At 44.0% G+C, this 20,667-nt stretch overlaps 2 protein-coding genes across 4 annotated transcripts in view; one reads left to right on the forward strand and one right to left on the reverse strand.

The window, feature by feature from the left end:
• The window catches only part of LOC117359159 (cytochrome c oxidase copper chaperone), a 35,267-nt gene that overhangs the window by 13,482 nt on the left and 1,118 nt on the right, over window positions 1–20,667 (reverse strand). The window lies entirely within an intron of this gene.
• CFAP91 (cilia and flagella associated protein 91) overlaps window positions 1–20,667 on the forward strand; it is a 174,408-nt gene that overhangs the window by 1,823 nt on the left and 151,918 nt on the right. Inside the window, exon 1 of one of the 3 annotated variants that reach the window (XM_033941432.1) lies at window positions 19,735–20,308. The exons of 1 other annotated variant lie outside the window; for it this stretch is intronic. In XM_033941432.1, coding sequence (XP_033797323.1) covers window positions 20,209–20,308 — 100 coding nt within the window. In that variant the 5' untranslated portion in view covers window positions 19,735–20,208. One more of the 3 variants, XM_033941434.1, reaches the window with a different exon arrangement.

Here is a 20,667-nt window from a genome sequence, read left to right on the forward strand (position 1 = left end):
ACTTTGGATAGAGCAATCGTGGTTCCTACACTCACTGCCATCAAAATTCATAAATTTTGCGCAAAAAATGTGTTGACAGTTCTTCCTCAGCCACCTTACTCTCCTGACTTGGCCCCTGCCGACTTCTTGTTTCTTAAACTTGAATCCATGCTGGACGGAAGTGACGTCATCTCGCAAATGGCTGAGTAAAACAGGAGCTCCGTCGGGCTTCTGTGTATAATAGCGCTTGGCGCTTCCAAAGTGCGCGTTTTTGCCACCACTTTCGCCTGCACCGGCTCCCTTCTCTATGGCCACTCGAAAGCGCCTGGAAAAGTTTAAGTTCTTCGGCGATCCGCCGGAGAAATCGGCTCCGGAGGCGGCGGGCAGCATGGGGGACAGAGAGAAAAAAAAAATGGCGACCGGACCAGCGACTCAATCGGAGTCGGAAGATGAGGGTATCCTCGATCAGAGGAGAGAGGTTGGTGATGCGCCCCAGAAGTCTATAACAGACTGGTTTAAGGAGCTCAAGGCAGATATTAATGGGGTGCGGAGCGACGTGAGAGCGGCGATAGCGGAGCTGCGGGCAGAGGTCGGCGAGCTGGGAGCCAGAGTAACAGCAACAGAAGACCACGTGGCTACCCTGAATACGGTGGTGACAACTACCACAGAGGATTCGGCTCGCCTGTCCTCTGAACTGCGGGACCTCCAGACTCAAGTTGAAGATCTGGAAAATAGGTCACGGCGCTGCAACCTACGCTTTAAGGGCATCCCTGAAACGGAGGAGTACAAGGATTGCAAGGCGGTGGTACGGGACTTCTGTGAGCATTTGTTGAGAGCTGATGGGGCTGACCTGCCTGATAATATGATTCTGGTGCGGGCCCACCGCACTCTGGGAGCTGCACGAGCTCAGAACACGCGTGATATCATTGCGTGCTTTGGAGAATTCACATTGAAGGAACGGATCTTGCTGGCTGGCCGGCGACAGGCCACACTCCGGTGGAAGGATATGGCGGTGGGTGTATTTCAAGACCTAGCGTGGTCTACATTGCAGAAGCGCAGGGCATTCAAAGATGTCACCTCAGCCCTGCGCACTGGGGGCCATAAATACCGCTGGCTTTTCCCCTTTGGGATGTGGATGACTGTTAATGGGGCATCCCGGAGGGTGAGTACAGTGTCGGAAGCCTGGGCGGAGATGCGAGCCTTGGGATGCGGGACATCGCAAGTGGAAGATCGGCCCCCTGCAGTAGCATCTACATCAGCACAGGGTGCCTCATGGAGCACGGCATTGCGGTCCGGGAAGAAACCAGCGAAACCTCCCTCCTGACTGAGCTTGGACATTGCCCTGCTTTTGCAGGGAGGGAGTTGATCCCTTGGCTTTCGTGGAGCCTGCATACATATGTTCGGTGGTGTTGGAGATTCTGGGGGCTTCCTGAGCTCTCACTGTTGTATGACTATCTTTAACGCACTGTATTTTATTCCAGGAAATGTTGTACTGGTTCATAATTGTTTGATGTTGGGAGACAGGGGGGGTATTTGGCGGGGTTGAAAGGGGCTTGGTGAGTGTGGGGAATGTTTGAGATTTGAACGTAGGTGGGGGGGGGAAGGGTGGCGTTTGGAATATAAGTGTGTGGTTTTACGCTTTGGGGGATTCAATGCTTCTGAAAGTGGGATACATGCCTTTGGGAGGGATAGCACTTTCTGTCAGCTGGCGAATCCTAATCTACAGGGTTCGAAGCAGCGTAGGGGTGGGGGACGGGGGGAGGGGTTGGGGGGAGTTCAGGTGGAAGGGGGGAGGGGGAGGGTAGAGGAGAAGCTGTTTACTATAGGTTCGTGGAATGTTAATGGACTTAATAGTCATGGGAAGCGTAGTATTGTGGCTAAGGAATTGAATCGCATGCAATGGGATGTTTGTTTACTTCAGGAAACACATTTGAGGCCTCGAGATGTGGGGGTCTTAAAATCACGCTATTATGATCAGATTTGGACCCACCAGGGGTCGACCCCAGGGAGGAAGGTGGGGGGTTTGGCCATTCTGGTACGAAAGGGCTTGGGGTTGGTGGTCGATCATGTCTATAGGGATGGTGCAGGGAGATGTTTGGCTCTTGTGGCTACGTTGCAGGGTTGTACAATTACCCTTATCAATTTGTACGGCCCCAATAAGGGTCAAGCTAGCTATTTTGGGTCTATCAAAGAAGAACTGGTTAGTTTTGCAAAGGGGTCGGTGTATCTCGGGGGGGATTTTAATGTTACACCTGATGTTACTCTGGATCATTCTGGGGGTGGGACTAGGTCTCCGTCCAGGGCTGCTAGACGGGCTTTACTGTCTCTATTCTCTTCTCTGGGCTTGGTGGATAGCTGGAGGTTGTTGCATCCTACACAACGCACTTATACCCACTACTCACATGCACATAAATCATACGCACGCATAGATGGGTTGTTGGTCCACCGCAATTCGTGGGGAGGGATTCGCCAGGCGGAAATTGGACCTATTCAAATTTCTGATCATGCGCCTGTGTGGGTAACTAGTGGGGGGTACTGGACAGGGGAGGGATGCCGTTTCTGGAGACTTAATGAATCTCTATTGAAAGATCCAGCTGTGGTCCGGGAGGTGTATGATACTGTGGACCAATACCTTCAGATTAATGACAATGCTACGGTTACTGATGCGATATTGTGGGATGCCCTGAAGGTGGTAATACGGGGTATCTTTATCAAATGGGGTGCTCGTCGTAAGCGCTTCAGGGCTCAGCGCAACCTGAGGTTAAGGGAACAATTGGAACGGTTGGGGAGGCTGCACCAGAGACACCAGGACCCCTTAATATATGAACAATTAGTTAAGGCACGGGCGGAGCTCTCCCTACTGCAGATGGAGGAATATGAGTTTTTGAGGACACGTTTACGGCAATCGGTCTATGAATATAATAATACACCTGGATCTCGCTTGGCTCGGTTGATTAAGCTGAAACAGGCGAGAGCGGCTATTACTCAGATACGGGATGCGGGAGGGACGGTGCATCGGACTGACTCAGATATTAGATCAGATTTTCTTAATTTTTATTCTGATTTATACAGACCCTCACAGGGGCGAGATCCGGCTGTTATTGAACAATACCTTTCACAGATGCGGCTTCCTCGACTTTCGGATGAGGACAGGGAATTGCTCAATGAGCCTATAGAGTTAGGGGAGGTCTTGGGAGTCATTGCTGAGTTGAAGTTAGGGAAATCGCCGGGCTTGGATGGCTATACTAATCAGTTTTATAAACTTTTCCGGGAGGTCCTGGCTCCGTTGCTGGTTCGGGTTGCGAACGGGGTGAGGGATGGCTCTTCGTTGCCGTCCACCATGGGGGAGGCTGGGATTTCGGTCCTACTTAAACCAAACAAAGATCCGATGGGCTGTGGGTCTTACCGACCGATTTCGTTACTAAATACTGATGCAAAAATCCTTGCTAAAGTGTTGGCCCTTCGGTTGGGGAAGGTATTGCCGTCTTTGGTACACTTGGATCAATCTGGATTTGTGCATAATAGACGGGTAGGTGATAATATTAGACGCACTTTACACCTTATGTGGGCTGCTCAGCGGACATCTGCTAAAGTAGCTTTTCTGTCGATTGATGCCGAGAAGGCTTTCGATCAGGTTGATTGGACTTTTTTATGGCAGGTGATGTCGAAGATGGGGTTGGGAGTTTTCTTTTTGGCATGGGTACAGGCCTTTTATGCAGCTCCAAAAGCTACTGTGTGTATTAATGGGATTTATAGTGACTTTTTTTCCATTGCGAGGGGTACTCGACAGGGGTGCCCTTTATCTCCTCTGTTGTTTGCCCTTTCTATGGAACCTCTGGCCATTCGTATTCGGGAACATGGTGACTTGATGGGGTTACGAGTAGGAGATATTGAACATCGTATTGCACTCTTTGCTGATGATGTGTTATTGTATGTTAGTGACCCGGAAGACTCGTTACCACTCTTAGTTGATCTCTTTTTAGAATATGGGCAGCTTTCGGGGTTCACGGTAAACATGGATAAATCTGAATTGTTGAATGTAACCCTGGGGGAGGAGGATCAGCGTCGTTTAGCTGTCCGGTTTCCTTTTCGCTGGGCTCCTGGGGTCATTCGCTATCTGGGAATTCGTTTACCGACCGATCTAACTCAATTGTATACAACTAACTATGCTAGAATTATTCAACAAGTTAGGACTGATATTCAACGCTGGAATGGGTTTTGGTTGTCTTGGTGGGGTCGCATTGCAGTGTTGAAAATGAATGTCCTACCCCGGTTGCTCTTTCTCTTTCAAACGTTGCCGGTCGCAGTCCCACATTTGGTGTTGAAGCAATTACATGCTTTGTTTTTTCGCTTTATTTGGCAGGGGAAATCTCCTCGTATCTCTAGAGCTGCTTTGTGGGCAGCTAGGGATAGAGGGGGACGCGCGGTACCTAATTTATTGTGGTACTACCGGGCTGCACAGCTGCGGCTATTATTGGATTGGGAGATTGCTGATTTTAAGTTGGCGGTGCGTATTGAACAACATTTTGTGGGACGCCCATGTTTGAAACGTTGGCTTTGGTCCTCCTCTATTGATCTTGAGCGACTGGCGGTCCCAGGAAATCCGTTTTTGGAACATCTTCTGAGAGTGTGGGGGGTTACTAAACGGCGTTGGGGGGCTGGGGTAGGCCCCTCGATTCTTGGTGCGGTGCGCGGTGAGCCTATGTTCCCGGCGGGTGGGGAGAGTTCTGTGTTTGTGCGGTGGGAACGGTTGGGGTTGTCTACCTTTCGAGATGTGCTTCAGAAGGGGGTCCTGGTGTCTTTTGAAACCTTCCAGATTAGTGCTGATTTGCCCAGGGGAGACTTTTTGGCTTATTCTCAGATACGTCATTTCCTTCACTCTCAAAAGTGGGATAGGGGACCCATTCAATCTCTAGATCCCTTCGCGCACTTGTGGGTCACTCTTCAGAACTTACCTAAACCCATTTCTGTTCTTTACCAATATATTCGGGGCTCCTTTTCCTTTCCGGCTCTCTATCAACGGGCTTGGGAGGTAGACTTGCACTGTACCTTTTCTGTTGAGGAGTGGTTTAGAATTCATATCGAAGTGGGAAAAGCCTCTTCTTGTGCACTTATTAAGGAAAATGCCTATAAAGTAACCATGCGCTGGTATTACACACCTGCCCGTCTCAATCGTATGTTTCCTACAGTATCTGCCTTGTGTTGGAGATGTGGGGTGGATAGGGGGACCTTTTTACATATATGGTGGGATTGTCCAGTTCTAAAGCCCTTTTGGAGGAATGTTGTGGGATGTTTATCACAATTGTTACAGATTTTCTTGCCCCTTTCTCCACAGGGATGTTTATTAGGCCTTTATAATGTTAGTCTGTATTCTTGGCAGACAAAGCTCCGACGTTGGGGTTTGGCGGCAGCAAAATGTTTGATTGCTGCCCATTGGAAACAGGGACTGGCACCTACTCATTTGGATTGGACTTTGAAGCTTCAGTTTATTGTTCAAATGGAATTATCTATTGCAAAGCGACATGGGTATTATTATACTTACACCAGGACTTGGACGAGAATAATAGAAAAAATCGAATCTTTACACTGAGCTTTTTTCTGGGGGGGGGAGGGACTGTGTCCAGGGGGACTTCCCTGAAGAAACCACAGGGAGTCCCTCTCTGAGGGTAATACAGTTGGTAAGATGGGGGGGGGGTATTGTGGAGTTCTGATTGATGATAAGTATTGGGGGCTGTTTGGGTTCTGTTGGGAGAGATTTCTGCTGTTTGTACTGCTGGGGGAGCATTCTGTGACTTGGGAACTTTTTATATGCTTGCTCTCCTATCTGTTGATGTCCCTGATATTTATATTCTGGTTTGTATAATTTTCTCAAAACTTTTTCAATAAACATTTATTGATTAAAAAAAAAACTTGAATCCATGCTGAAAGGAAACCATTGATTCAAAACCATTGAAGACAGAAAGCAAAATTCGATGCAGCAACTTTTGGCGATTCCTGTAAGGACTGTTCCCAGACATTGGGAAAAGTGTATATGTAGGGAAGGGGAGTACTTTGAAGGGGTCCCAATGGAATAAGTTGTAAGATTATTTAATAAATGTTTATAAAATCAGTCCTGGAACTTTTTGAACAGACCTCCTATGCATCAGTGGTAACAAAGTTACCACTTACATTAGCTCAATAAAAAAAAATATAATTTTATTCTTTTGGTTTGTTTTTATTGCCATAGATGCTGTTTTTCCAGTTTCTTGAAGGATTGAGGATTAGTTTTCTGATGGTTCGTTCTAGTACACTTGTGTTTTCCTTAAGCAGTTGTACTGCACAATGACTTAAGTTTTAGGGTTACCAAATGTCCGGGTTTCCTTTGACATGTCCTCTTTATGAGGGCTCTGTTGAGTGTCCATGTAGCTTTTTAATTTTACTGCTTTTATCCACCTGGACAAAGTTTCTCATAAAAGACTTCTGAGGAAATTGGAAAGTCATGGGATAGAAGGTAATGTCTTATTATGGATTAAGAACTCGTTAAAAGATAGAAAACAGAGAGTAGGATTAAATGGTCAGTATTTTCAATGGAGAAGGGTAAATAGTGGGGTTCCCTAGGGGTCTGTGCTGGGACCGCTGCTTTTTAACATATTTATTAATGATCTAGAGATAGGAATAACTATTTAGATAATTAATTTTGCTGATGACACAAAGTTGATCACAGTTGTTAAATTGCAAAAGTATTGTGAAAAATTGCAAGAGGACCTTGTGGAAACTGTGCATCAAAATGGCACATGACGTTTAATGTGAGCAAGTGCAATGTGATGCATGTAGGAAAGAAGAACTTGAACTATAGCTACGTGAAACAGGGTTCCACATTAGAAGTCACCACCCAGAATAGGATCTAGATTTCATCATTGAGGATATGTTGAAACCCTTAGCTCAGTGTATGGCGGTTGTGGCTAAGAAAGCAAATAGAATGTTAGGAACTATCAGGAAAGTAATGGAAAACAAAGATGAGAATTTTATAATGCCTTGTATCACTCCATGGTGTGACCTCTTCTTGAATACTGTGTGCAATTAAGTCGCTGCATCTCAAAAAAGTTAGAGGAATTAGAAAAAGTACAGAAAAGGGCGATGAAAATGATGAAAGGGATAGGACGACCTCCCGATGAGGAAAGGCTAAAGGGGCTAGGGCCCTTCAGCCTAGAGAAGAGATGGCTCAGGGGAGATATGATAGAGTTCTATAGAATACTGAGTATTTGTGAATCGCTTGTTTACTCTTTCCAAAAATACTAGGACTAGGGAACATATGATGAAGCTACTAAATAGTAGATTTATACAAACCAGAGAAAATATATCTTCACTCAACGTGTAATTAAATTCTGGAATTCGTTGCCAGAGAATGTGGTGAAAGCAGGATTTAAAAAAGGTATGGATAATTTCCTAAAAGTCCATAAGCCACTATTAAGATGAACTTGGGGAAGTCTACTGCTTATTCTACTACTACATCATTTCTATAGCGCTGCCAGATGTACGCAGCACTGTACATTAAACAAGTAAGAGACAATCTCTTCTCAAAAGAGCTTACAATCTAATCAAAACAGATAAACAGGACAGATAGGGGTTAGGGAATTTCTCACAGAGGGAATGATAACAGACATTGGTAAGAGTTAGGAGTTAAAAGCAACCTCAAAAATTATTCCTGGGATAAGCAATATAAAATCTGTTTACTCCTTGGGATCTTGCTAGGCACTTGTGACTTGGATTGGACACTTTTGGAAACAGGATATTGGGCTTGATGAACATTCAGTCTGTCCCAGTATGGCAACTCTTATATTCTTTTAATCCTTGACACCTACTGATATTAGAAAGAGGCCTGCCAACATACCTGAAGGAGATTGATTGGAGAATTCAAATCAAAGACATCCAGTCCAATTCAGAATTAAAACCCCTGGATTCTAGTGCTTTCAAAAATCCAACACTGCTCTTTGTAGTTAAATAATGTCTAGTGTTTCTAAATTAGTAATTCAACTACTACTTTGAGATCACCACAGATGTTCCCGTTGTACTTTGTGTACTGGATATGCTTTAACAGCAGTTGCATGTTTTCATATGTTTCTTTCATGTGTGCAGCATAGCCAATAGGTATCGACGGGTAGACATTGCCATTGTGTAAGAAAAAGCCTTGAGGCTTAACACTGACGAATCAATAAAAAAATGCCACTCCTGTGGATCTTGCGTACAACCCAAAGCTGTGAACAACCCTTCAATGTCATTGCAGATAACAGAGGTTTTCAACCTGTGTAAAGAAATTTGTTAAATCATCTTGGCAGCTTCGAAAGACAGAAATTTTTGTATCTGGCAAGAGCAAACACCATCCTTGCAGTCCTGAACCTAATAATTCTGCTTTTGCTTTTGACAAACTTAAGTCTCTGACTGAGTCATTTCATTCTGACTGTGTTATAAGACGAAGCTCACTAGATGTACATGGTTCAAAATCAGGATCAATGTCACTGTCAGTGCTTGGCTGATGCATTGTAGATTCTTTGTTGGTTTTGTTTAAGCTCCATTTTTCTGGTGGCTTCGATACTGGAAGACTGTCATCATGAGGCACTGGTCTCATGGCTGAAGGAAGATTGGGGTATTCAATTGATTTCTTATTTTTACAAGAGAAACCAGAAACATTTGTCAGACAGAAGTAACAGTCTCTTAAGTGATCCTTCTGTCTCGCCATATCATTGGAATAGCAAATGGTAGTGACTTCCGAGTACCTTGGAGCCAAGCTCTAAGATCAACGGCACATCTTGCACAACAAATGTGAGGAGCCCATGGTTTGTCTTGATCACCAATCTTGGAACCGAAGTACTGCTCATATGCTTTCTTAACAAGTCGAGTCATGGTGTGCCTTTGAGGCTTAAGCGTGTACTTGCCACAAATGTAGGCTAATGTATCACAGCTGTTGTGACATCGGCGAGAGATTTCTGCTGTCACAAATCATCCTATAGCAATTAATAATTAACTGGCTTACTAATTAAGTTACTTACATAGACAATACTATGCCTCGAAGTATCAAACTACACCCGAACTGACAGACACGTAATAAAGATTATCCCTGTGTGCAAACTGCATTTATATAGCCTTTTCAGGCATGCCCAGACTGCATCATTTCCATGGACGTTATGCAACCTGCCCTGAATGTATAACGTGAGCAATAGGCCTATATTAAGAATTGGGCTAAGAATTAATTAGCCTGAAATTATAACAAGAAATTGTAAAAATGTACTTTTTTGTTAAAACAGTACTTGATACGTAATATTAAATGTGATTTTTGTGATCAGCAGCCAAAACTCTGTAAGATACACCCAAAAGTGTTGAAGAAGCAAAAACTTTGTTGTCCAGTGTTATTGAACCACAAAGAGCAGCTTTGGATTTTTTAGTTAAAACACTAGAACCCAGGAGTCTTAATTCTGAATTGGATTAGATATCTTTGATTTTAATTCTCCAATCAACTTCCTTTGGGTATGTTGGCAGGCCTCCTCACATCAATAGGTGGTAGAGTTTAAAAATGTGGTTGAACACCAAGCAGCCATGTTTGAATGTTTGATTTGAGAGATGACCGAATGCATAAGTTCTACAGTGAGTTTGCTGAATATGTGACAACTTGTCTCTTAGTTTTTGATATTGCCTTTTTGACACTCGTTTTGTTTGTTTTAGAGGACCAAGCCTGATGCACTCTGGCAAAACATACTGTACACGTCGGCAGTTGGTCTGAATAATATCAAACAACAAACATAAATGTTTCTGCTTATGAATGGATACAGATATGAATTTGCATGGATAAAAGGATCATACAGTACATATCATATATACTAAAGTATGCACAAATGAAAAAGATATAAATGGGACCAATGAAGAAGCTAATGGTGGAAGTTACCACAGGCAAAATTGTGTCCTATGAATGATACTGCTTCTGATGGTCTTATATATATATATATATATGTGTGCATTATTTATATATATATATATATATATATAATGTGTGCATGTTATTCTAATTATTAAGAGCGTTCATATATATATATATGAACGCTCTTAATAATTAGAATAACATGCACACATTATATATATGAACGCTCTTAATAATTAGAATAACATGCATGTTACTCTAATTATTAAGAGCGTTCATATATATATATATATGAACGCTCTTAATAATTAGACTAACATGCACACATTTGCGTGTGCTTAGCACACCTTTGTAAAAGGAGCCCATAGTATATTCAAGTCAATATAGAATTCATAGAAAAGATAAAATAATGAACTCTCTTAATAAGATCTTTATTTTATCTTTTCTATGAATTCTATATTGACTTGAATATACTATGGGCTCCTTTTACAAAGGTGTGCTAAGCACACGCAAATGTGTGCATGTTAATCTATGGACACGTTAGCAGTTAGCGTGAATGTATATTTAGTATGCGCTAAAACGCATAGCACACCTTAGTAAAACAGGGGGTTAGTGTTACAGGGCAGACTGGATGGACCATTCAGGACTTATATCTACTGTATATATATATATAATTTAGCATGTGGTACCAAATATATCAACCTCTGAGAAGTAGTCAGTAAAGTTTTCAGAATATCCATAATGAATATGCATAAGACAGATTTGTATAAGCTGTCTGTTATATAAACATTTCTCAAGCATAATCATAGTGGATATCATCTGACTGGTTGGTGCTTCCTCAAGGATAGTTTTGTAAACCATTGATTTAAACAAAAGCTACTGCCATATCTTTTGAGAGGGAATCTACAGGAAAAAAACCCCAAACTGATTTTCCCATCTCAAGAGAGTTGTGTTACTTTACCCACCTTCCTCTTGGCTTATGTGGAGCAGCTGCTATGTTGCAGTTCATGATAGAGTTCTGGAACTTCATACCTCATAGAGCACTGCTTTCTTAGATGTTATCATTATTCCTCAATAAAGGCTGAAAGTCTCATTTGCTTCACTCAGCCCAAGTAATAGCAATTATTTCTGCCACTCGGTTCTACTGTTTGTAATGAAATCAGATATTTGGGACATTTACCAGATTGCGTTGTAAAAGCAGATCTAAATTCCAGGGTATACAAGAAATTGCTATACCTAGAACAAAGGTCAGATTTTTCCTTCTTTAGCAGAGTTTTGTGATAGAGTATGATTTTTGTGTGTGTATGATTGTAACTCCTCTCACAAATTAACAAAGGACTGTTATACAAGCTTCAAAAGTTTTAAAGGAAACCTCGGTACTGGTTTATTATTATGGAATGCTGATTTTACACAGAAATTTATAGTGTAAACTGATGCTCAGAAATAAGGGTGCCAAGAGCCAAGAAAAAAATGATGGAGAAAGCTTCATATTGTACATAGGCAGAAAACAATGTGTCAAGGAACAAGATACAGGAGTCCCCGAGTTACAGATGCCTGACTTAAGTATAACTTGTACTTAAGAACATGGTTGTGGCTTCTTTTGATTTTAATGAGCAGTATTTCCAGTGGCATAGACTCCTACACTTCTCCTGTAGCAGCTTCAAGAATGATGCATGGCCACATTAAGAACAGTGTGTGGTTGTACATGTGGAAAGAGAAATAATCGCCTTATCTGATAGGAATATATTATGAAAAGGGACCAGCATCCCCTCTAACACTGCTTGGGAGTCTTTAATGCATCAGCTGTGTGGGGTGGCTAAAGTAGGTGGGGCTGGGGCAGGGTGGGGCAACATACATAGGATTACCATATTTCCAAAAAAACCCAGACGTCCTTTTTTTAGAGGATTATCCAGACGGGTTTTTATAAATTGCGGAGTCTGTCCAGGTTTGGCAGGGCTGGCTTACAGAAATCTTGTTAATTTTGCTGTCTCATGAGCTTAAGAATTGCAAGGTCAACAGATTCTTCATGAACCACACATTGTTCAAACTGTCTGAACTCCATCGCTGCACAGTGCACTAGGGAGATATTGGGGGGGGGGGGGTGGAACTGCTGGACATGGGGATAATAGAGGGAATATTCTACCCAAAATTGTAAAAAAACACCACTTATAGAGATGCAGCAACCACCTAAGCTTTTTTTCTTATTTTTTACTTTTTAAACTGTATTCACTCAGGAAAAAGCCTCAGAGTAGGAGTCCACGCTCAGTCTTATCATAGACTTATCTTTCAGCGTGGTTTTTTTTCTCCATGGTTCCAGTCATTGGCTAAAAAACCTGAGACTCAATTTTTAATACTAAATAGTTCAAAACGTTTTTATCATAAATATCTTAATTCTTTGAAATCACTACTATTTTTCAACATATAGCTGTGGATGCAACATTTCCTTAGTTTGAAAAAACTAGCAACCAAGCACTTATCTCAGCGTTCGTTTTATGTGCTGTCATGCTGTCAAATAATTGCCGCTGCCTGCCAACGTTTCGCGGATATAACACTTAGTCCACTGCTTCAGGGCTAAGGGCAGAAGCATTCAAGCATTGTTCTCAGCGGGTCTCCTTCTTGCCAATCTCTGGGATCACCCTCCCAGGGTTTGTCCGTCAAAGTGAGATACCTCCCTGGGCTCTCAATCCCCCTCCTGCTGGGTTGTCTCCAGGATAGGACAAACCCTGGGAGGGTGATCCCAGAGATTGGCAAGAAGGAGACCCGCTGAGAACAATGCTTGAATGCTTCTGCCCTTAGCCCTGAAGCAGTGGACTAAGTGTTATATCCGCGAAACGTTGGCAGGCAGCGGCAATTATTTGACAGCATGACAGCACATAAAACGAACGCTGAGATAAGTGCTTGGTTGCTAGTTTTTTCAAACTAAGGAAATGTTGCATCCACAGCTATATGTTGAAAAATAGTAGTGATTTCAAAGAATTAAGATATTTATGATAAAAACGTTTTGAACTATTTAGTATTAAAAATTGAGTCTCAGGTTTTTTAGCCAATGACTGGAACCATGGAGAAAAAAAACCACGCTGAAAGATAAGTCTATGATAAGACTGAGCGTGGACTCCTACTCTGAGGCTTTTTCCTGAGTGAATACAGTTTAAAAAGTAAAAAATAAGAAAAAAAGCTTAGGTGGTTGCTGCATCTCTATAAGTGGTGTTTTTTTACAATTTTGGGTAGAATATTCTATAGAGCCACTTTGGGTGACAGTCTCTGTGATAATAGAGGGAAGTAATATACTGGACCAGAGTGCAGTGGCATAATAAGGGTAGAAATGGCCCAAGGGGGAGGTGCCCATGCCCTCTTCTTCACCCCCTCCGCATGTGTATTCCCTTTGCCTTCCCCCATACCTTTATAACTTCACCAGCGTGTGCAGCATTTCCAACCTGCTGCCCGCACCAGCCTTGGCTCTTCTTCTAATGTCACTTTCTGGTCCCACGCCAGTGAAGAGTTAGAGTCACGGGGGAAAGTAAGTCATGTGCACGGCGGGGGAAGAATGGGGAAGGACCAAGGGGGTAGAGAGGAGGAGAGATGCTGGCACCACCATCAAGACAGCACCCAGGGCAGTTGCTCACCCCCTTACTATGCTACTGCCAGAGTGACATATACCACCCCAATAAGTGAAATTGAAGGTTGATGAGTGAGGATTTTCTCGCAGTGCCTTCAGTGTATAAATTTGGCTTGGTGGTGAAGGGACTGAAGCCCAAAGAAGGGCCCCGTGCTACTCTTATTGACAAGCACTGCCTGTTGGATTCTGTATCATGGATGATGTTACTTATTTTAAACTTACTGTAATTATTTCAACACTTCACAACACTTGACCATATACAAATCTATGGAAGCAATTCAACTGTATAAAGATCCTTCATCTGGCAGTGTCTCATAATTTAAACCTCATCATGCACATCTGCTATAAAGACATCTACATCAACACACAACAGATTCTGGAAAAGCGTCACGAGTGGAGTGCCGCAGGCTTCGGTGCTTGGACCCGTGCTCTTCAACATATTTATAAATGACCTGGAAATTGATACGATGAGCGAGGTGATTAAATTTACAGACGATACGAAGTTATTCAGAGTAGTGAAGACACAGAAGGATTGCGAAGACCTGCAACGTGACATAAATACGTTCGAGAAATGGGCTGCGACATGGCAAATGAAGTTTAATGTGGATAAGTGTAAGGTGATGCATGTCGATAACAAAAATCTTATACCCAAATACAGGATGTCTGGTGCGGTACTTGGAGAGACCCCCCTCCCAGGAAAGAGACTTGGGAGTACTGATCGACAAGTCAATGAAGCCGTCCGTGCAATGTGCGGCAGCAGCAAAAAGGGCAAACAGAATGCTAGAAATGATTAAGGGGATCACTAACAGATCAGAGAAGGTTATCATGCCGCTCTACCAGGCCAACTGGAATACATCGTCCAGCACTGGTCGCCGTACATGAAGAACGACATAGTACTACTCAAAAGAGTCCAGAGAAGAGCGACTAAAATGGTTAAAGGGGATGGAGGAGTTGCCGTACAGTGAGAGATTAGAGAAACTGGGCCTCTTCTCCCTTGAAAAGAGGAGACTGAGAGGTGACATGATCGAAACATTCAAGATAATGAAGGGAATAGACTTAGTAGATAAAGACAGGTTGTTCACCCTCTCCAAGGTAGAGAGAACGAGAGGGCACTCTCTAAAGTTAAAAGAGGATAGATTCTGTACAAACGTAAAGAAGTTCTTCTTCACCCAGAGAGTGGTAGAAAACTGGAATGCTCTTCCGGAAGCTGTTATAGGGGAAAACACCCTCCAGGGATTCAGGACAAAGTTAGACAAGTTCCTGCTGAACCAGAACGTACGCAGGTAAGGCTAGTCTCAGTTAGGGCACTGATCTTTGACCTAAGGGCCATATTTCTAAAATCTGTCTGATGTTATGATAAACTAATATTAAAGTTTTGATGTCACCTCAGTAAAGCCAACACACAATCCCTCCACTACAAAACTCTATGGCCTGGATTCTGGAAACAGTGCCTACGTCGGCTGGCACCTCCGAAAACAGCACCATGTGTCAATCATGCGTAGGCACCATTACCAGAATCACGGTTTATATCAAACTTAGGTGACATTAATGTAGGCCAGGATTTTAAAGGCTTACATTTCCTGCGCCTAAGTTTGATTAAGAATAAGGGACTGTTATACTGCCTTTTTGTAGTTACATAACCACATTCAAAGTGGTTTATGTATAGGTACTCAAGCATTTTCCCTATCTGTCCCGGTGGGCTCACAATCTATCTAATGTACCTGGGGTAGTGGAGGATTAAGTGACTTGCCCAGGGTCACAGGGATGAGTGCTGAGACTGTAGCTCTAACCACTGCACCACACTTTCTTCCCTAGTGCTGCCCAACTTACGGCACCGTTTTCAGAATCTGGGCCTATGGGACTAATTTTCAAAAAGAAAGACATCCAAAAGGTGGCATCATCCTTCCACCTCCCCATCCAGCATCTCTCTCTCCCCTCCTCAAAATCTTCCATTATCCAGCATCTCTCTCCCTCATCTCAGCCCATGGGTCCAGCATCTTTCCCTTCTTTCCCCTTCCCCATTCAGCATTTCTCCCCTTCCCTCCCCTGTTTCAACATCTCTCCCTCCCACTGGTCCAGCATCTTCCCCTCTGTCAGTCTCCAACCCCCTTAAATGTTATCTTAATGCTAGAGGTTGTAAAGCAGTGGTAGCCAATGCCAATCACAACCACCTCCTGCAGCCAACCCCAGAACCTTCCCTCTGATCAGGTTGGATTGGTAGGATCTCCCCTTAGTAAATCCATGTTGACGGGGAACCCGTAGATTCTCCTCGTTCAGGATCGTATCCAATTGGCATTTGATTAGAGTTTCCATTAGTCTGCACACTATTGATGTGAGACTCACCGGTCTGTAGTTTGCTGTCTCCATCTTGGAGCCTTGTGGAGTGGAATGACATTAGCCGTCTTTCAGTCCAACGGGACGTTACCCGTACTAAGGGAGAGATTGAAGAGCGCGGATAGCGGTTCCGCCAAGACTTCACACAACTCCCTGAGAACCCTGGGGTGTAGGTTGTCAGGCCCCATTGCCTTGTTAACCTTAAGCTTTGACAGCTCGCAGTAGACACCGCTGGGTATAAACTCGAAATTATTAAACGGGTCATCTGCGTCAACCCTTGTCTGTAGCTGACTGGGTGACGAGGTGACTTGACTGGGGTGACTTGACTGGGTGACGAGGAAGCTGGATGTTGGGGAGTCCCTGGACATCGTATACCTGGACTTCAGTAAAGCATTCGATAGCATACCACACCGCAGGTTGCTGAGCAAGATGAGTTCTATAGGATTGGGCAACACATTGACGAAATGGGTTGGGAACTGGCTTGGAGGTAGGCTTCAGAGGGTAGTGGTGAACGGCATCCCCTCCGAAATGACGGAGGTAATCAGTGGAGTGCCGCAGGGCTCGGTCCTGGGCTCGATCCTATTCAACATCTTTATAAGAGACTTGGCAGAAGGGCTGCGAGGTAAAATAACATTATTCGCCGATGACGCCAAACTAAGCAATGTAGTGGGCAAAAGCATAACAGACATAAATTCAATGTCCGACAACATGATGCACGACCCACTCCTACTGGAGCGCTGGTCTAGGTCCTGGCAACTCAGCTTCAATGCCAAAAAATGCAAAGTCAAAAAATGCAAAGTCATGCACCTGGGCAGCCAAAATCCATGCAAGACTTACACCCTTAATGGCGAGATCCTAACAAGAACTGAAGCAGAACGAGACTTAGGGGTGATCGTCGGTGAGAACATGAAGACTGCCAATCAAGTGGAGCAAGCTTCATCTAAGGCAAGGCAAATCATAGGTTGCATACACAGGAGTTTCGTCAGCCGTAAGCCTGAAGTCATTATGCCATTGTATAGATCCATGGTGAGGCCCCACCTGGAATACTGTGTGCAATTCTGGAGGCCGCATTACCGTAAGGATGTGCTGAGACTGGAGTCGGTCCAGAGAATGGCCACCCGGATGGTCTCAGGACTCAAAGATCTCCCGTACGAGGAACGGCTGGATAAGTTGCAGCTGTACTCACTCGAGGAACGCAGAGAGAGGGGTGACATGATCGAGACATTCAAGTATCTCACGGGCCGCATCGAGGTAGAAGAAGATATCTTCTTTTTCAAGGGTCCCACGGCAACAAGGGGGCATCCATGGAAAATCAGGGGCGGGAAACTGCACGGGGACACCAGGAAATTCTTTTTCACTGAAAGGGTGGTTGATCACTGGAATAGTCTTCCACTTCAGGTTATTGAAGCCAGCAGCGTGCCTGATTTTAAGGCCAAATGGGATAGACACGTGGGATCTATTCACAGAGAAAGGTAGGAGAGGGTCATTGGGATGGGCAGACTAGATGGGCCGTGGCCCTTATCTGCCGTCTATTTCTATGTTTCTATGGTAAGATGGTTCAAAGCATCCTAGCCGGATTTAAGCAATTGAGAACATTATGTTGTTTTTCTCTGCTGCTGGTTATCACTGGTAAGTGTTCTACATAATACCCAGTTCTACATAAGAACATAAGAATAGTCTTACTGGGTCAGACCAATGCTCCATCAAGCCCAGTAGCCTGTTCTCACGGTGGCCAATCCAGGTCACTAGTACCTGAACAAGTCCCAGAGTAGCAACATTCCATGCTACCGATTCAGGGAAAGCAGAGGTTTTTCCTCAAATTTATGGTAAAAAGTGTTCATTCACTTCAAAGATTTCTTGTTCATGTCTGAGCACACCTCTTTTTACATGGTGCACTTTGGATCTTATACAAATTCTTCATACAACTCTTCTAGGTTCCTACGAACATATGACTTGCCATACTAGAACGGAGCAAAGGTCCGTCAAAGCCAGTTTCTTGTTCCTCTACTTTATACAGTGATAGAGAAAATCAAACAAAATACTCAAGTCACAAGTAACTAGCGATAGCTCAAGGAGAAAAATAGATTTTATGCTGTTTTCTCCTAGGTCTTAACAAATTGCATCTAGTGGTATAGTCTACTCTCTAGTGTTTCAAAACTACTCATACTTTTACAAGTGCTCTAACTGGGAAAGCTCACAAGTTCTCTATACTGTATTTCTTTAAGTTGCTTGAGTATGAAGCTGCATCATCAGTTTTACATGCCTTGCATAAATGCACAATATCTTATTTGCCATCATTTGATTCATATTCATTTCAGCCAGGCTCAGGGTCTCTGATATATGAGACAAATTGGCAAATGTGCCGTACACCAATGTTGATTCTCTTTGATGTCAGTGGAGGTCAATTTCACGGAGCTCAGGAAAAATGATTTCTTTACAGATATTTCCTCAGGCAATATAGAACAATCTCTTGCTTCTTCACGTTATGACGATCACTGCTCCAGTCATGAAGAAAAGTTAATCGTCCCAAATAAATTAAGGTACACCAACCAGCCTTATTAATTCAGAAAGCAGAGACCCTGGGGGCAGGGGAGGGGTGAGGAGGGGGAGGTCTTAGTCTATGATGAGCTTTCTAAAGTATTTCTCAGACTACCATTGAATGGTATTCTCACAGAGACTCTTCATAAAACTGGAAAACCATTACAGTAGTTCCCAGAAAGCTATTACAGTAGCTTCCAGAAAATTGGAATATTTATATAAAATAATTTTTTCTCCTGGGTTTGACAAGCTACAGCACTATCCTAAGTCTATGCCTAAGGTGACCATACGTCCCATTTTAAATGGGACCGTCCCGTTTTTAGATCCCCTGTCCCGTTGTCCCCACGCACAGCTTCGGGATGCTGAAATGTCCCGTTTTCAGGGACAGCGTCCCGAAGATGTGCGGGGGGACAATGGGACAGGAAATCGCTTCCCCTCCCTCGTCAAAGCCAGCCTGCCTGCCTCCCCTCGGCCTGGCCCCCACTGCTGCTACCTATGCACCGAAGCCTGGCCTACTACCGCTTCAAACACAGACACACCCTCCCGGTCCACCGACACTGCCACCCGCCGCAACTAAAGAGAAGGAAGGTCCAGGCGCCGGCCCACAAACCTTTCCGACATCAATTCTGATGTCGGAGAGGAAGTTCGGGGCCAGCCAATCGCGGGAAGGAGGCACTAAGGACATAGGAAGGGGCACTAAGGACATAGGAACGAGGCACTGTGGGCACTAAGGACATAGGAAGGAGGCACTGGGGGCACTAAGGACATAGGAAGGAGGCACTGGGGGCACTAAGGACATGGGAAGGAGGCACTGGGGGCACTAAGGACATAGGAAGGAAGGAGGAAGAGAAAGGGACAATTGTTGGGCCTGAGTACAGAAAGAAATGAAAAAAAGGATGCATAGTCAGAAGGAAACGCAACCAGAGACTCATGAAATCACCAGACAGCAAAGGTAGGAAAAATTATTTTATTTTTAATTTAATGATCAAAATGTGTCAGTTTTGAGAATTTATATCTGCTGTCTATATTTTGCACTATATTTGTCTATTTTTCTATAATTACTGAGCCAACATTGCATATTTTAAAGTCATCTGCCTTGACATCTTTGACCCCCCTCCTCCAATATAAATGATAATTAACATTTTCTCTGGGTATAGTGTGCTTTGGGGGGGGGAGTTAATTTTATGGTTACCATTATGAATTAATAAGATATGTGTACATGAAAAATGAATGGAAGAAATTGGGGGCGGGGCTAGGGCGGGATTGGGGGCAGGACTGACAATTAATAGTTGTCCCGTTTTGATGAAAAAAATAAATGGTCACGTTATCTATGCCTCAGTGCCACTAGGGTGAGAAGGGCGCATTTTGGCCAAATTTGGACATCGCCTGTAACAAAACTCCAAGTTGGCGAACAGAGTCCTAAATTACAATTGCTATATCTCGTGCTACTGCTGTCAAAACAAATTTATGGCAGACCCCGGGAGGAGGGTTGAGAGAGAAAGGGGAACAATGTGACCTGCAGGCCGATATTAAAAGAATGCTGTCGCCCGAGAGCGGGAGGCATTCGGGCTCGAATGTCTCCCCCTGGCGTCACCACCGGGTTGTTGGGGTTTTTTTGTTTTTTTTACTCCCCGTTTCCGCACCCACCTGAGTATATTTCTCTGCCTATCAGACAGTGTCAGAACGCCGTTTCCACGGTTACGGCTACACACTGCAAGGGGGCGGAACCGACGCGCAGCTCCCAGGAGCACAGTGAAAACTCTGGGAAACTGTTAGCATTCTTATATATCTACTAGTAGTAAATAGTATTCGTGTGCGAGGGAGCAACGGCCTCCCAGTTAACTGAGTCACGATGAGCGAAGTTCAGACCATGCATCGCCAGTTCCCGGGGCCCGGTGGGAATAAAGACAGGAAGCCCTACAAGAAGGTCCGAACCTTCGACCATCTCTACGGTGAGCAACCAGAACGAGGTTTGGTTACCTGCTGGCTCCGATGTGGACCGTGCAGCGGGGAGAAGAAAAGGCATCAGTCTACCTTTGGCTTGGCTTCGTCTGTAGGGTGACAACGGGCCTGTCGTAGATTTTACTGTAAAGAAAAAAAAAAATTGTCCTTTCTGCTTCCGCGTTGCCGTTATGGGAGCCGGCTCTAAAGGTGCGGGGGTTAAAATCTGGAACTGGCATAAAATGCTCCTGCCCTTCCTAAGAAATACAATGAAAATGATTGTATATCCGCCATTAAAGAGGAAAGGCATCCCCAATTAATTTCTGGCTAGGGGCTTGCAAAACCAAAGTTGAATGGTTGTAGCTAAAAA

This window comes from Geotrypetes seraphini, chromosome 4 (assembly GCF_902459505.1).
Source record: "Geotrypetes seraphini chromosome 4, aGeoSer1.1, whole genome shotgun sequence".
Classification (NCBI taxonomy): domain Eukaryota; kingdom Metazoa; phylum Chordata; class Amphibia; order Gymnophiona; family Dermophiidae; genus Geotrypetes; species Geotrypetes seraphini.